This window comes from Sturnus vulgaris, chromosome Z, assembly GCF_052056855.1.
Source record: "Sturnus vulgaris isolate bStuVul1 chromosome Z, bStuVul1.hap1, whole genome shotgun sequence".
NCBI classification, from domain to species: domain Eukaryota; kingdom Metazoa; phylum Chordata; class Aves; order Passeriformes; family Sturnidae; genus Sturnus; species Sturnus vulgaris.
Genome location: NC_142283.1, coordinates 47341464 through 47359162, shown reverse-complemented (window position 1 = coordinate 47359162; position 17699 = coordinate 47341464). Strand labels below are relative to the sequence as shown.

The 17699-nt window shown below is 38.7% G+C and overlaps 1 protein-coding gene across 1 annotated transcript in view; it reads right to left on the bottom strand.

Annotated features, from left to right (window-relative positions):
- The window catches only part of MLLT3 (MLLT3 super elongation complex subunit), a 115701-nt gene that overhangs the window by 40871 nt on the left and 57131 nt on the right, over positions 1-17699 (bottom strand). Inside the window, exons 4-5 of the mRNA XM_014870525.2 lie at positions 13962-14105; positions 2584-2703 (exon numbers count right to left, since the gene is read on the bottom strand). Coding sequence (XP_014726011.1) covers positions 2584-2703; positions 13962-14105 — 264 coding nt within the window. The remainder of the gene's footprint in view (positions 1-2583; positions 2704-13961; positions 14106-17699) is intronic.

Sequence of the window (17699 nt, the reverse complement as noted above, 5' to 3'; positions counted from 1 at the left end):
AAGAGAATGTGCCAGAAAGCCAACTGTCAGTTATCTCTTTCTTCATACTGTATTGTATTTTTCGTAAGTGAATGCTAAACCAAGAAAAACATTTTGTTGCACTGGTTTCATTGTTGTTACTTAAATTCTTATCTAACCATAAAGCTTATGTGATACTTTGCAGTGGCAAACAGATAAGCATAATGTTCCGTTTTTTCCACACTCAAAGTTTAAAACTGACCTCAAAGTTAACTGTGGTATTCACAGACAAAACAAACCAAAACTAGGCCAAGCACATCAAAGGCCTATTGCTGAAAAATAGCAGAAAAATCCCAAAGTCACCCAGTACAGACATCTGGAGAACACTTTTGGGACAAGCAACTTATGCCCAAGAACTATCAAGACTTTCCTGCAACTCTTATTCTAGAGGCATATTTAAATGAATTCTGGACACTGAAGTAGTTCCATCACTGGGGTCACTCCAAATGACAAAACTAAAAATCCATTTGTACATTGGCTGGAACTTTCCTCCATTCCAACCAGAACAAAAACACTAAAGACCAAAATTCAAGGCTTTTCAGCTCCAAGAACTTGTAACAAAACCTCCAAACTTTGCTGTTACACTAAACCCAAGCTTATCTTGTGTTTCCATTTCTCAAGAATAGCTTGTGATTCTCAGCAATGCAGATATTTACAAGTCTTTTTTCATGAGATAAAACTGCTCATAAGTGGCATTCCAAGTTGGACAGGGTGAAGTAATGACTGCTGAGGGGAGAGAAAAAAATCAAATATCCACATGGACTGACAAAACCAGTGTATTGACAAAACATCTCTCCCCACTATTAAAAATTCTTGGGATGGAATCCTGAGACATGATGCGTGTCTGACCTCCTCAGGTTAGACTCACACAGCTGCACTATATGGGCCAAACTTCCTGAAGATGTTTGAGTTGCTTCAGCAAAAACTGAAAGATTTCAAGCACCAGTTTATATGGATGAGTGCAGCAAATACATGTTTCATCCTGCTTCACTCCACCATACTCCACCCTTGCCGATTGTCCACATCAGATAGAAGTTCACTGTCTAAATACAGTTTGGAAAATGACTTCCCGGATTTACACTTGCCTACAAAAAAACAAGATTCAAGATTTACCATGGTGTATGGTTGCCAGGCAGAGAATTAGTACAGGACTCAGTAACATGTCAGTACCTCCTTGAAGTCCTAGAGGTGTTTAGGTTGTTTACTAACCAAAGCCTCAGCACACCTGCTTTGGCATGCAAAGCAAGGCATAGGTGAATCAACATCACGGCCAACTCTTTAGAAGTGATTGGAAAATGAACTCTACAGAGCTATCTACCAACAAAGAACTCCTATTAGAGATGGTCAAGTGTCAGAGTAACTCATGTTTGGTATCCAATCAGATGGAGATACAGCCTAATCTACCCAGCAGCACCTTGCTTCAGCACATGGTGTAGCCAGCTGCTTTCCTCTGAGGCATTAACCACTCATTTTAGCATGCCAAAGTAAGCACCTTTAGTTTAATCCTTAGATTATACCTCAGCTTCTCATTAGGAAAATAACCACACTTCCATATGTTCTTGAAATACTGCAAGACCACCTGCATTAGCAATTGTGAGGCACTGATTTTCAATGCACACCAGGCAGAGACATGTCAAAGAAAATTTTCTGCCTCTCCTTGCTGATTATGTATCCCTACTATCTTTTCTTAAAGGCATACCTTTAATTCACTACCTGACAATTCTTGCAAGATACGAGGTTTGGCACAGATTGTGAACACAAAAGTCATTAATAAAAATAGGTATTGCCCCCTGAAGTATATGCACTGCAAAATTAAGTAACATACTTGAAACCTACAGGATACTACAAAAGAAAATGAAAAGCCAAACAATTTAACAGAATGGAGAAAAGGCTTGCATTGCATTTTTTATGTGAATAAACAATAACATGGTCCTTATTTTCCCATACCATTAGTTCATTTTGTCAAGAAATTATCTGCTATTTCAGAAAGGTCCATCTCTATTACTAAAGAGGTTCCTTGGACTATACTTTTTTACTTTTAAGTTGGGCATTCAGAATTTGATGTCCTAGAGACCAATGACACATTGCTTCCTTTGAAACATCTAGGAAAGAATTAACCTCTCAAATTTAAACAAAACTAAAAATCCTAAAGAATACTGTTTCAAGTTTCACTCTACACAGTCACCCTTAAAAATTCTTAATAAATGAAATTATTATTAGTAATAGTATTATTGTATTCTCATATTCTTTCCATAGACCACACTTCCATCACTGTAATCCTCTAATACTACAATATACTATTACAATTCCTTCTGGAATAGCAGGGAAAAAACTGTACAAGTACAAAAACCAGAGAAGCTTCATTGGTACCTGGTCTCACAGCCATCCCTGTACTGCAGTATTTCACATGGCAAACAGTAAGTACAGAGCAAAGAAATGTAAAGACCTGCTATCATTAGCCTATCAATTAAAACATTGCAAAAAATACATAGAATTTTTAAAATTAATTTAATTACCAGGAAAAGCACTTCTGGCTCAACTACCTTCTAATAAAATAAGTCTCACCTTTGGCCCATGAGATGATTTCTTCTTCACTTCAGAAAAAGACAGAGAGTTACTGGGAAGGCTGGGGAGATGAAGGCTCTGCCCTGAAGAAAATGATGTGCCATCTGACATTACCATCATCTGTTGTAAGAGGGAAAGCATGTCAGTAAAACATTACCAACAAGAGCAGAGTCTCACCTGCCTAGCAAATCACACTGGTAGGAGAATAAAAGTCCAATAAACAATATCCATGTTTTTTCTCAAGAAGGGACAATTTAATGAAATCACACAGACAATCAGTTAATTTTCCCCAAGATGATTCTGTTTTTCCCATGATATTAAGAGGTAAGCAATTTCTCTGCCTATATCCTGACCCATGAGCTTTCCCACCCATCCTTTCTCCTTTCCCTGAGAGGCAAAGTCAGCGACCAAGCATCTTAGCCAAGGTTAACCCACCACAAAGATACATTGTAAAAACCGACTGAGGTTTTAAAGTAAAAGCACTCTCTCCTTAATTTCAGCTTCTAACTTCAGGCTTCTGTCTTTTATCTAGAGTACAGTAAACTGGGTGGTGGCTGCTAAGCAAGCGGCCAGTTTGCTATTAAGAGAGTCTAGCTCCCTTTCTTGACTTTAAAGACTTAAGTACAAACAGATCATTTCCAGAAAGCACATATAAATCAGCTATTACTGAGCAGTTACCTGACGTGTAAAGATTATTCCTTCCATCTGTGGGAAACCCAGCTAGGATCTTATCTTCTGTTCCAGTGCTGCTGGATTTCATGATTCCTACCACAGCCATTCATTCATCTATTGTTTCAAAGCTCCAAATGCCAGGACAGCTTACCTGTCTGACAAGCCCTGCAAAGCTGGAAAGAGGATGCAGAGCTCTGCATCTGCAAGGAAACATGTCTTCCCACAGGTTCCCATGCACAAAGCAACAGTGGTTTTGTGGACATGCTATGTGGATATCCCCGCCTCTTTAGATGGCCAGAACATCCTCTGACTCAGGGGACAGGAATAAGCTGACCCATCATGTGCCTCATACACATCACATTAAAAATATAGGGGAATCAAGGATGTAGATAGGTATATTCCAGTGTTACCTCTCCAAGTCAGGATGATATTTTATTGCGTACAGATTCCTGAAGACAGGTTTTCAATTTTTAAAAATGTAAAAAATTGTTTAAACACCACTCTAAATGAATCTTGTTGCAGACCACTTTGCTCAAAAGATACATGGTAGCTAGGGGAACATTAAGAGACATGTCTAGGTAATAAAAATTATTTTTATCAGCCTGTTTTCAACACTGTAGCTAGATGCCAAAGGCAGAAGAAGAAGGCAATTAAGCTGCTCTAACCCAGAGCCTGCCAAAAGCCAAAACTCTCAAAAAAATCATCTGTCCAAAAGCAATTACATTCTTCTTGCAATCATGGCACTGTTGATTGTAATTAGCTATTGTGAATCACAGTAAGTGATGCTTTAGCAGGAGAAATACTTTTTTAGTCTCAATTTGCAAAGGCCTTTCGTTGCATTAAACTCAGCTGAATACAAGAGAAGGCACAAGCTAACAAAGAACAATCAGCCAGAAAGAAAATCTACAGCCACATATGCATACCGTTTATAAACCTGGGTGACAGATAGAGAAATGCATGTATTTAGCATTTTTTTCTCTCACAGAGCATGTCAAATGAATGTTAAATAATATTGTTCTTTAAGTCAAACTCTGCAGTATTTTTTAAAGGCATAAATTTAATAGAACATATCGTTTGCATAAAATCAACGTCTACCAGAAAAAGCAAAGTTACCCATTAAATGCAGATATTTAAGCAGATATTTTATTGCCCAAAGTAGTTTCATTCATACATTCATATGACAAAAAGATGCATATCCATGTGGAAGAATATTTTAGTCAGGAGCATCAGGCTTTGCCCTACTCTGAAATTAAAACTAAAGAAATAAACACTCTGCCAAAAATGCTTTCTCCTAGCTGCCATTTTCTCCCTGAAGCATAGAAGTTTGGTTCACTGAAATAAACTCACTGAAGTTTAACCACTGCATAAATTTTCTTCTTAAAATTCATAAACACTTCAGTTTAGAAATATTCATATATTCATGACTGCACACAGCTTTCTTAGAAAGCTGACATTTTTTAGAAAGTATAAGGACTTCTAAGAGATCTCAGTTTCTGGCAAGTATTTGGACCATTAACAGTCCCTATATCACAGACTGTTTCAAAACAGGATGACAATCTACAGAAAGATTTATAGGGATGGGATGAACAGCATTAATACCATATGAAGTCTGATTTGGCAAATCTAGTTACAATAGGAGAAAATAAATCCTGCAGTGGCTTTAGAAAACAAGATCTGGACATACCAAATCATGAACCCTAAAATTTTCAGCATATTGAATCCTGCAGCCTGTTATTTCATCATAAATCCTATTAAAAAAATGGCAACTGTAAATTCAAAATTTTAATGTGATTAGCAATGCATGCAGTTAAGACAGACTACAGAATCTTTAAAGCTGACAAGAACATGACAAGAGACCAAAAAGTCTCACATAAAATTACCTCTTTTGCACCTATGATAAAAAATACATATTTCTCTTCCAAACAGATCTCTGACGGAAGTATATGCTCCTCATTTAAGTCTGTTATGTGACCAAAAAAAAAAAAAAAAAGGAAAAAAATTACCTTGACCTCTCAAAGAAAGAAGTTGATATCAGCACTAAGTAACATCCAATATGTTTGTTTTCTTTGCCAAGATCACCTACGTAGAAAGCCCCTATATTACCAACATGTTTTTATATTAATATGCATTTCCATTTTGGCTAAATTTAGGACAGTGACAACTATACATCCAGTTTAAGTTTACCAGTTGGAAGACCTCAGCTGACACAATTAGAGCAATTTCTGCAGTGGGTAGCTGCCCTTTGTCCCCGCATTAGTCAAACACAGAATCACAGGGTGGCAGATGTACTTCCACCAGCTTTCAGAGTAAGTCCCTATTTTCTCATTGCTTCTACCACACTGGCAACACACACTGCTTGACTGTGGGCACGTCTACGCCTCTATTAAACCAAGCTCTAACAAAGATGGAAAAGGTGCGAACGAGCATAATGACAGCAAGACAACACTACTGCAGCAAGAATGCAAGCTCACTGATAGCACAAAATAACTTTCCAGCATAGCCTATATGCACTCTTTTTTACATTTTTCCTCCTTCCTGCATTGCACATTTCCTGCTGTCTTACAGCTGCCTGGAGACACAGCTCAAGAGAGAGGGGATGTGGCTGCAGCCCGTGCTTGAGCCTGGCAGTTGAGGACACCTGCAGCTGGTACTCATCTGCACCTACAATGAATAACTTCAGTGACAAAATCCAGGAACATGACCAACTCTTCTTCTCAGTGTCTTTTAAAGCCTACACCTAAGTGGGATCAGCCAGACTGGTGTCAATGAAGCAAGGTGAGACAACAGCAGTCTTTAAACAAGTCAGTTTAAAAAGCCATATAACCACACTCTGAATTCACCAACACACAAAAATGAAGTTCTAGTTACAGTTCTGCTGTCCCCTCAAAGACTTTTCTTGACTATATTTAGCACAGTAGAGATCTAGCTAATCTCAAAGCTTGTCTTTTGTGGAGCAAATGGTGACAGCAATACAATGCGTAAAAGCAGGGTATTAGTTGGGCTTGTTCACAAATATTTTAAGTGTTTTTAAAAAGCGTGCATTAGGATACGTGGTATTGAATAAGCATTAGAAAGATGGCCACGGGACAACAGTCAGTTTCACAGTTTAATACCAGGGTAGAAATAATACAGGAACACCAGGCTATATAGAGAAATATGCCAAGGAAGATGATTGTCCCACTCTACTCTGCACTGGTGTAGCCTCAGCTTGAGTCCTGTGTGCAGCTGTGGCACCTCAGCACAAGGAGGACATCAGACTACTGGAGAGTGTACAGAGGAGGGCAATCAGAGGGGTGAAAGGCAGCTGACATCACTTGACTTAGAGAACATGAGCTCAGAGAACAGAAGGGATGACTCCACTGCAGCCCACAACTGCCCTCGAGGGGGAGCTGCTCATCCCTCTCACATAATCTAACAGCCCTGCTGGTACCGATAGCTTGCCTCTAGTTCCCCAAAAACTCACTTCACTAGCCCTCAGCTGTTAAACTCATATTTAAAACCTTCGTCTACCAGTTGCTTTAAATGAAAGTCAACTTTGCAAGGGCAAAGGAAAACCTACTTTCTTCCCCAAAAATAGTGCATAGAGGAAATCCGCTGATACTCGCATTTTTGGGTAGGAATAACCAACCTGAACTGACCAGGCTTCATAATACCTGAGCTGCTAGAATCTTAGAACCATAGAATGGTTTGGGTTGGAAGGGACATTACAGATCATCTTGTTCCAATTCCCCTGCTGTGGGCAAGGATACATTTCACTACATTAGGTTGCTCAAATTGCCATCCAAACTCCAAGGAATGGGGCATCCACAGCTTCTCTGGAAACTTGTTCCAGTGCCTCCCCACCCCCACAGTAAATAATTTCTTTCTTACATTTAAACTTACTCTCTTTCAGTTTGAAGCCATTCTTCCTTATCCTAACAATACCTGCCCTTTTACAACGTTTCTCTCAGGGTATTTCTAAGGACATTCCAATCTGCTACTCAAGACAACTGAATGCTATGGAAAGAAAAACTGTCATGCATTTAATTTAAGCAGTTCCATGCACTTCTGAAAAAAAAGAATGGATCAAGGAACAACTGTGCACTACCAATTACCATAATACAATGAGGAACCCTCCTCCACTATTCCTCTTCCAGCAATTTGGGGAAAATTATGAAACTGCAATACCTTGTGAATTACAATAGCTTGTATTAACCTACTAACAATTGCTTCTGAAGTCTCCTTACAAAAAAGAAAAAAATCCTGACATTTTGAAGACAAGATTTATCTAACAATACACGCTTGAAAACTTGGAGTACCTGGGTACCCAACAAGAACAACTCACTTTCAAAAAAATAACCCTTGCTTTTCATGTCCCTGTAAGATGAGGAATGTGGAACAATCTTAAAATGTTCCATGAAAAGCTGGTCTTCTTTTATTGCCCATTTCTACAAATGCACAGGACTGCAAGGTGCTGCATCTGGGCCAGGGTAACCTCTAGTACTAACCTAGGCTGTGGGAGGAACAGATGGAGAGCAGCCATAGGGAGAAGGACTTGAGGGTGCTGGTGGATGAAAGGATATGTCCCAGCAATGAGCACTCCCAGCCCAGAAAGCCAAACTTGACCCAGGCTGCATCCAAAGCAGCGTGGACAGCAGGGGAGGGAGGGAGGGAATTCTGCCCCTCTGCTCTGTGAGGCCCCACCTGGAATGCTGCATCCAGCTCTGGGGAGGACATGGAACTGATGGGGCAAGTCCAGAGGAGGGACGCCAACATGGTTAGAGGAATGGAGTACCCTTCCTAAGATGACAGGCTGAAAGAGTTGGGGCTGTTCAGCCTGGAGAAGAGAAACTCTGGGGAGAGATTATAGCAGCCTTTCAGTACCTAAAGGAAGGCTACATGAGAACTGGAGGACGACTTTTTAGCAGGGTCTGTAGCAACAGTACAAAGGATGCTAGTTTGAAACTTGAACAGGCTAAATTTAGACAAGCTATAACAATGAAATTTTTACGATGAGGGTGGTGAATCACTGGAACACACTGAACTGAGAGGTGGTGGACACCCCATCCCTAGGACCACTGAAAATCAGGTGGATGGGGCTCTGTGCAGCATTATCTAGTTGGAGATGTCCCTGCCCACTAGATAAAGTGTAAAGGTTCCTTTCAACCCAAACTATTTTTTGATCTTGCCAACCCCGATGCATAGGAGTCACAGATCTAGCACCCCACATATATAATTACAGAGTCAAGAACTGCGTTAGCTGCCACAGGTCCAGACCAACACATTTTCCTTATTAATCCACACTAGAGCTCCTTCAGGTGAATGAGCCACTGTCTCCTAGTTTATTGTTTTCCTGAATGAAAGGAGGCCATCAATAAAGCCGCAAGATCTGCAGATCTACACCAAGCTACCTGTTGCAGTTTCATTTACTGAGCTGCTCAAAGAACACCCTTGTACAGCATATTCAGAACAGGCAGTGGGCTTTACCACAGTGTGTTGCAGAAAAATTCCAACAGCACTTTCAGTAAAGCTATAAGATACCTATTAGAATTCTGGGAAAAATGAACCATTACTACAACATTTCAGCAGCAGTTATAATAAATTACACTCATCATGCATCAGCAGCAGACAACTGGAACTCTTTGTGTGGTTCTGGGCTGCCACACCCTGTGTCATTTTACAATGACAAACAGGTTGCTACACATCACTTCTTTCAACATTAAAGAGTACATCTCAAATATTGGGGAAAAGTAGTAATGATTTTAAATGACCACAGCAACAGCTAAAGTCATTAGGATGAAAAATCAGTATGGACCCCAGTAAGAGATACTGAACGGACCTATATTTCGAAATTCCAGAGGATAACACATTGCTAAGAAAAACCTAGCAGTAATACAAGTCCCATTAAGGCTGAAGTTCCAAAATATAAATCATTACCTAGAAAATACAGTCATCCTGAACAACTATTATTTATATTTAAACCAATATAAAAAAATGTAAGTTATTTGCTTGAATGTAAAGTAATATGTAGTTCAAGAAAATTCAATTACTTAAATATGAAAAGCAAAAGATTAAAGATAATCCCTTCCCTAGAGCAGCATTTTACATAAGGTTAGTTCTGGGTAGAAGCCAACTATTCCAACTGACACAGAGGAATTTGCCAGGAAATAGGGAGGATGGAGAAAAAGAGGGAAATCCCCACAATTTTGTATACATTACATGGATTAGGAACATAGGTTTTAAAACTGGCACTATGCAGACGTCTCAACTGACTGAAAGGACATTTCTCAACTGTTAAGCAATAAACCACAAAGATATGAAAAAACTCTCAAACAACAGAATGCAGTGGATTTTGGCAAAACCTACATTTTTACCTTGATAATTTTCTCTAAAATAGTTGCATCCCTCTCAGGATAATTCTTTGTCTCTCTGACTCATTAACAGATTAACTGTATTTAAGAAAAGAGCTGTCTTGTTACAGAAGCAGTGCTCTTGTATTCCCTAACGAATTTTACAAAAAGCAATAACAAAGGACTCATCTGTTGCTAAATAGAATCATTACTACTCTAAAAGTGACCTATTTTTTGTATCCTCTAAACATGAAACCTCAAACCATTAACAGCCCTTTGCATTTGCAATAAAGCAGTAAATTCTACTACTTTTGCCCACAGTGTTAACTGCTCTCTAAGGGGCAGAGAAAAGGGTTTTAAATTTTGTCTATATACTCCTGGATTAAACTACTAATTTTGAGTCTCCTGCCGAAAAGGCGGAAATGTTTAACTTCCAATTAAGCTTCCAAAACAACACAAACATTTTTCTTTATGTATTTGCAGCTATGAGAGAGAGGGCAGTATCAAACTGTTATCTTAATCTAGACTGAAAGTGTTTTCACTACTTTTTCCTGCAAGAATTGAAATTAAGTTATTTATAATATCATATTCAAACAAGTGAATGCCTGAGCAAATCTTTTCTTTAGTGGCAAAATTTAATTCTAAAATGTTAGGCAGCTGTCATTCATCATCTTCAAAATCAATTTATTTTTACTAGCTCATTAAACATACTAGGTGTAATTTAAAACTTTTTCTTGCAATTAATAAACAAGCAAGCTGAAAAAGCAATAGAACCAGTGCTACTGACAATATAAAACGTGTAAATGGAATCAGATTCTTTTCGTATTTTCCGTGGGATTCGACATTCAAATTACTTCAAATTTGAAGGTTTTTCTTAATCATTATAATTTCCCAGTGTCAGTTTTCTTCTGAAATCCATATTCAGCAATCACAGTACCACCTCTTTTTCCTCAGGGTGTCTCATATTTAAGGCTGAAACTGATCACAAAGGTAACTGAAAAATCTAGAAAGGAATGACCACATTAAGGTCAATACTTACTGATGTTTACATGACCAAAATTTCAATCCTACTGCACCTACTCAAGCATAATTTCATGCTGTGCCTAGAGGATGAGCTATGTAGGAGACTGCAGGTATGCAGTTCTTTCACTTCCAGTAGCTTGATGACTTGCTTGGTAAGATCAACTAAAAGTCATCACCTGTATCCAGGGTATCCTTGGGGATTTCAAGAAACAGGTTGCTAATTCACATGGGTATACATGTATACCTGGTAGCTACAAATGACGAGGTAATAGACCGAGTAAATGGTACAGAAAATTCTCAGTGGCATCATTTCCACACCAAACCTTTGTAAAAGAAATACCATTCAGAAAAAGAAATGCTGTTCAGAACATATGTATATATACACACATAAAAAAGGTATAGAACATAAATGTATGGTTTGGTTGAAGAACAGTGGATGTAGCAAATAGCCTTGACTAGTTCACGTTTGGGAGGCCACAGGATATATTTGTGACAGAAAGGGTTTAGGAGCATTCAAGAGATAATTCAAGGAATCTGCAGCAAAAGACAAACACAGAAGCAAGACTATACTGAATATGGCAGCATGCAGCTACCAGGTGAGCCTACACTTCTCCCTCCAGAAGGACATACTATTGGCAATATGCATACGTTTATGCAAATGAGAAATAATCACGTTTTGTAGCTCACATCAGTCAGCCCATGTAAAAATGGAGGAAAATTAATCAGATCTGAGTTTCAAGGTACATAGAAATCAAGCAATTTAAACCATTATTTAAAAGCATATAAGCAAAAGCCCACCATGTTAAAGGACTTTACTCAATGTTACCACTCAGTGTTTTACATTAATATGGTATCTCATTCATTTTGAAGGACATGAGCTTTATTTTGCCAGACTCCTCGCCTAACAAAATTCAGCAACCTGTTACCGTTATTTTTTCTTTAATATAGCCACAAGCTAGAAGTATTAATTCTTTTGATTTATTTGTAAGTGCAAAACCCATCTCATACTTTATTATCCTGTTAGTGCTTTTCTCAGCCTATAGCATGAAAGTTATAAATTAGTTAATGCTCTGTCTGAACAGAAAGCAGATTGCATTCACACACTTGAAAGGGAAGGTCAGCTTTTCAGGCCTTCTACATATTCAAAACAAGTCTGTTTGGGCTTTTCAACACCAAGAGATGTAAGCCTTTCAGAGAAACTTTTAGGGACAAGACAGATATACATTATTTCTGCCAAGCTGATCAGATAAACTCCCAGGTCAGAAAGTCCACAGAGGCATGTAGAAAACTGCATGAGAAAGTATTCATTTCTTGGCTGGAAACTGGTGAGTTGGAGAAAAAGAAAAAAAATCATGCAGTCTGAAACATCCAGAAGACAAAAGGCAATGAAGCAATGTATTTTAGGAACGACTATATCCTATATTCAGGGAAAGAATTTGATCAAAACATGCCACATTTTGTTGTTCACACTTAGGCAACATTATTGTTTTGTTAACTCAAGAAACCCAAAATTAAAAGGCACAGAAAACTAGCAATAAAGAGGAAGCTTCCTATTTTAACCTTTTTCATCATTATTCCTCAACTCCAAATTCTCTGGTGGCATCACTTAAATTTATTACACCTTGTGGCTAAAACTTACCTATCCTATCCACTTTGTTGTTAACAAACATTAAAGCAATGGCTCACGAAGTTTTTCAGAATACAATCTCAATGTTTTATTTGCAAACACACTAAAAAGCCTCTTGCACTTTGTAAATGCAAATACAAAACGCTGCTTAATGCTTCTATTTCAATATAACTATAGTTGTAAGAGTTCTCTTCTTCAGAGGGCAACGGAGTCTACACATGCTACTTAATTTTGCTTTGTTTTCAAAGATTCTCTTCAGCAGACTGAAGATTCTCACACTAGCTCTCTCTCATCTCCAACACAGAACCTATTATTATCTAAAGGTACCAAAAAAAGGTTACCCACTTTTGTTATGGCTGTTTCAAAATAAAGATAGGCACTGTCATTAACACTAAAAATTTCACAGCATGAAGGCTTTCTTAACATCTCTATCGGTGACTTGGTAAAGGGGGCAAAATATACTCATGCAGTCTGCAAAAACAGTCAACTGGAAAGTGAAGCATCTGACACTTCAGAGCAAGCAGGGCTTGCAGGAGGGATGCAGGCAGTCTGGAAGAATGGGTTAACAGCAGTCTCATGAAGTAAAATGAGGGCAAATGCCAAACACCAAGAACTGCCCCAGCAAGGCAGGGCCCTGCAGCCAAGGGGCCAGGGCTGTAAAACAGCTCCAGAGCATGGCAGGGCATGGAGGGTGCAAGCTGAGCCAGGGCCCAGGCAGCAACTACGGCTATCAGTGTCCCAATTCTTGTCAGGTGGTCTCTGCCCTGGGAGCCAGGGGACGTCAGAACTATATCCTCTGCTTGGTTTTTGTCAGACCCTGTCTACATACTGCCTACAGTTTGGATCTCTAACACAAACGCCACTAACAAAGTGATGGGAGGTGAGAGGAGGTAACTGAGACAGTGAGAAGCAGCTACAGACCTAGGGCTGGCTCGGGACGAAGGAGGGATGGCTTCAGGAGCATCCAACAACTCCTCCATCCCCTCCCATCAGCCGGGAGACAGGCTCTTCACAGAGGTGTGTGGAAGGAGGCAAGAGGCAGCAGCCCAGCCATGAGACACATGTGAGGCTCAGGCCATGAAGATGGCCCCGCAGTGGAGCTGAGCCCAGGGAGAGTTTCACACCCCAGCAAGGAGGGGTCAAGTCCTGAGCAGACCTCACGGCTGAGCCTCTGATAGTCCCTGACAGAATGAATTATGCTGTCATTTTGTGAAACACTGCAGAACAGTTTCCACTAACAGACAAAGTATAAACCTAAAGGTTTGGCCTTTTGGACCCTCTCATCTCTCCAAATGCACATTTTTGAGAACTTTTGACTTTTTCACATAACTTAATTCTGGCAACACATAAAGAAGTCAGTACATTTTTCTGATTCAGACTGTGCAACATATTACATACATTTAAGTAGGTTTGTTTATAGACAGAGTTTTGACTTGTTCGACTGCTGAATTTATTCTGCTTAACATAGGACCATTTCTCTTTCAATGAAAGACATTTTATTTTCTTATTACTTCCATCACAGTATCATGTATTTAAGGAATGCACATGCTCATTTGTTCACCCATTCCACTTAAAGATGGATACTGAGCTCCTGCATGAAGTTTATCACAAGAACACAACCCTTAGTTTCACTGTTAGGTCAATCTTTCTCATTATACTAATCATGCACCAGCAACAAGCAGCAATATCTTTATTGTGATGGCTTTTGACACGGGTGCAGGACTCACCCCTCCTGCCTTTAGCAGCTTTCTTCTGAATTCCTCTGTCGGGTTGTTGAATGTGAGCTTTTCACAGCGGAGGTGATTTACAGGTGGGTGGCCTTCAAGGTGCAGGAATAAGTCATAGTCAAATCGAACTTTCTTAGGTTCTTCCTGAGGGTTGAAAATAACCAGATAGAAACATCTAGCACCAAAACTAACTAAGTTGAAAACAAAGGCTACATAAAGACTGTCAATTAAAATTACATAATTTTAAACCATCCTTTGTGTTCTCAGACACACATGGAATTTACCAAGTGTCAGCTGAGCTACAGTAAATCAGAGAATCAGAGAAGCTCCTACCAGCCCATGATAACACAAGGTAAAATGCATAAATTTCATGAAATCCTAACAATGCCTACTTGACACGGTAAAGTCATGTTTGGCCCATAGGAAAGTATCATGATTCAGCTGACACAAGGTAACTCAGTCAAAAACACAATCAATTTTTGAGCCCTAGAGAGAACCGAACACAGTGTAGTAAGTTTTGAACACAAATTTCTCCACTGTAGCCAAACAATTGATTTCTTCACAAGTTATAGAAATGGAGAAGTATGAAACTGCTGCAGCCAACTATATGTGATCTCCTACTTAAGAGGTCTGCTCATTTCTTAAAGAAACTTTATTGCCTTGAACAAGTGTGGTCAGATAGATTTCAGGTGTTTCACCAGAACTTTCAAGCAATTAAAATTCTCTGCCACAATAGTGAAAAAATGAAATTGAATGTTCCCTGTACCAATACGGAAAGAGAAATAACAGAAAAGGCAAATTTATCTTGGGAGAAATGACCAGTGTCACAGCGCTCTGAGAAAGCCTCAGCTGAAAAGAGACACTGGTTGCATCACACAGACTTCAGTATCTCCTATCTGGTATTACAAACTAAGTCCATTTTGTGTTACACATTTACACAGTCCCTTCTTGAAGCTGTATGTGCATTAGGTGCTTTTTTAAGATACTATTAAGTATCCTTTCCTCCAAAGGTCCTGATGTGCATGAAAGTCACCAAATTAAGCCTTCGGAAAGAACAAAAATAAAAACTCAACTTGGAAAAAAATTTCAGTAAAAAGGGAACCATGAGGGAAGAGAAGGAAGAGATACAGCAAAACCTTAGCACATATCCCACACTGCATGAAATCAAAATACATGTTCTGTTCAGTGACAGATGCTTTAGAAATTCACATTAACCATGATGAATTTTGAATCAGGATTCCAAGAATGGGAAAAACAGAAAGCATGGAAATCTCAGTTACTCTAAAAGTTAAATCAGAGGTTCAAAAAACACAGCCAAGGGACATCCTAAACTAGAGTCCCATCTCTAGACTTGGAACAGAAACAAAGGAGACCTAAAGTTGTCTGTTTCTGAAGACTAAAGAAAGCAGTTCCCCTAGATGAACTATTTTAACAGTTCTGTCATAGTTCACGGAAATAAATTAGAGAATTTTCAAAAGCAAACATGGATGATATTTCTTGTTGTTAGAAATATTGACATGTATATTTCCATACAGAAAAAAATGGAAGCAATTTATTCCCTGATCTGCTTAGAAAATTGCCATGTTGCTATAGGCAGCACACTGGTACCAGCAGCTTTGCCATAAAAGCCAAGTTGTAATAACTCATAAATGGTAGTCTTCAAACAATTTTGTGGAATATCAGATGAATGTAATCAGTGATTAAAAAGCAGAGTTACTACACAAAAGATCATCAGTACCACTGTACTGCCATGATTTCACAACAGGAGAGACAGAATGTGCTGCTGTTTATGAGACTTATCCTACACAAACTGCATTTTCCAGAGTAGAAGTCTTAGATCTAAAAGCATTTTTAAGGACTTGGTCTCAATGACTAACAGCCGTAACCTGCTCTTGCTGAATTTGGGAGCAGAGGTTGGTTGTAATTTCTGTAACTCTTTAAAGCTGTGAGTATTTTTAAATAGAAACACCCTTTATATTTTCCACCAATTTCTGTTTAGTCCTAGGAACAGGAACCCTTTAATCCTCTGTGGTCCAGGTGGTTTTCTGTTGCCCTCCTTTCTCTATCAATGAGAGTATTTTCTGAATCAGAAATTTAACAGCTGAACCAGAAATTCAACCTTTAATAAATGATGATGGTGTGTCTCCTCTTCCTCCTTCTCTCTATCTCCTCTTTTTCTGTATTGGAATGCCTGTGAACTGTGTTAGGGGGGGAAGAGCAGCTGATCCAGGAGAAAGTAGTAATTTGCCAGCTCAATTTTTGTGGCACTCTTCCTTTGTATTGCATCCACCCCAGGAGAAGTGCATGCTCCTGCAGCTGTGTGACGGACTAGCTGACTCACAGTCCAACTGCTGCTTGGTGTATTACATGACACCAAAAAGGGGTGAGGGATGTTTGCAAACTTCCTAATTCCACACATTGCTTGAGGGTAAGGCAAGCTGTAATCACTGCTGCCCTCCTGATCTCAGTCTAAGCCACAGTTTCTGCTGGGGAACACCAGAGACTTGCAGTCTCCACAGTCAGAAAAAGCAGCCACAATTCTGAGTGGAAAACAAAAAAAGAAATGTTGGGCAGGAAGCTTTCTGTAGAGGTGCTCAGTGATTGACTCACTGTCTTCCACTTTGTCTGTGCGATGAGCATTTAATAGATGAGTGAAGAGACTGGGCTGTTTTTCATTAAATTTCCAAAAAAGAATCAAAACAGCTTCCCTAATAGAAACAGGGCTAAAAAGTATACCAAAAAGTCCGATCAACTCACTGACACAGTTCTGTTTCATTTCCAACACCAAATAGGATAAATCAAGACCTGCTCTTCACAGATTGATACAGGGAACATGTCAGAATTACCTACTCAAAACCCACAACTTCCAAAGTGTCTGAACTTTTATACTTTAATTAGGGCTTTCTGTGAAAGATAAAAGAATACTGAATACATACTTGAAGGCACACATAAGTAACTCCAAAAGAAATTTTAAGCAACCAGGGTTCCAGAAATAGGTCTTTCACAATGCATTTCTATCTTCTTTGTTTTAGTCTTTTACCAAGCATTCAACACATTAAAGATATAATATTAACTTGATTAATATAATAATTTCAAACTACAGCTTGATAATATAAAATAAACACACAGGTATCCTTGAATTGCATTAAGTACCATAACAGCCTCACCAAGGCACATGACATATAAAGGGAATCTGAATAACTTTGGATATTAAGGTAGTGTACATTAAACTTTGCAATTAAATTTAATTTGCATTAAATTTTGCTCTTTAATTTCAAACAAATTCAGTTCTTTTTATCTGAAACAGTTATTAGTAATGCAGACCCCATTATGTACAATTAAAGAACACCTCTGTATTTGCTATTTGAGATACAATAAGTGCAGCAATTACTTAGATTTTGAGGTATCACAATAACATAAGTTTTGTAGAATGGCACTGGATTTGGTTTGAGCCTGGTAATGTTGAAGATAACGAGTACTCACATACAGTCTAAAAGAATGTTTAACAACCAAAGATGTAAGTTTGAAAAAAGACTGTTTTGAAAGATCAAAACCTGAGCTAATTATAAAGATTTGTAATACTAAAATAGAAAAATGAGTTCTAATTGTGTAATCAACAAACATAATCAAGACTGGTATCCATTTCTCAAGTTTAAGTGGGTCTTTAAGCATTAGTTAAAGTCTGTCCACTTTTTAGCAGGGCTAGTAACTTTTTGGAGTAATGACATGACACTTCTC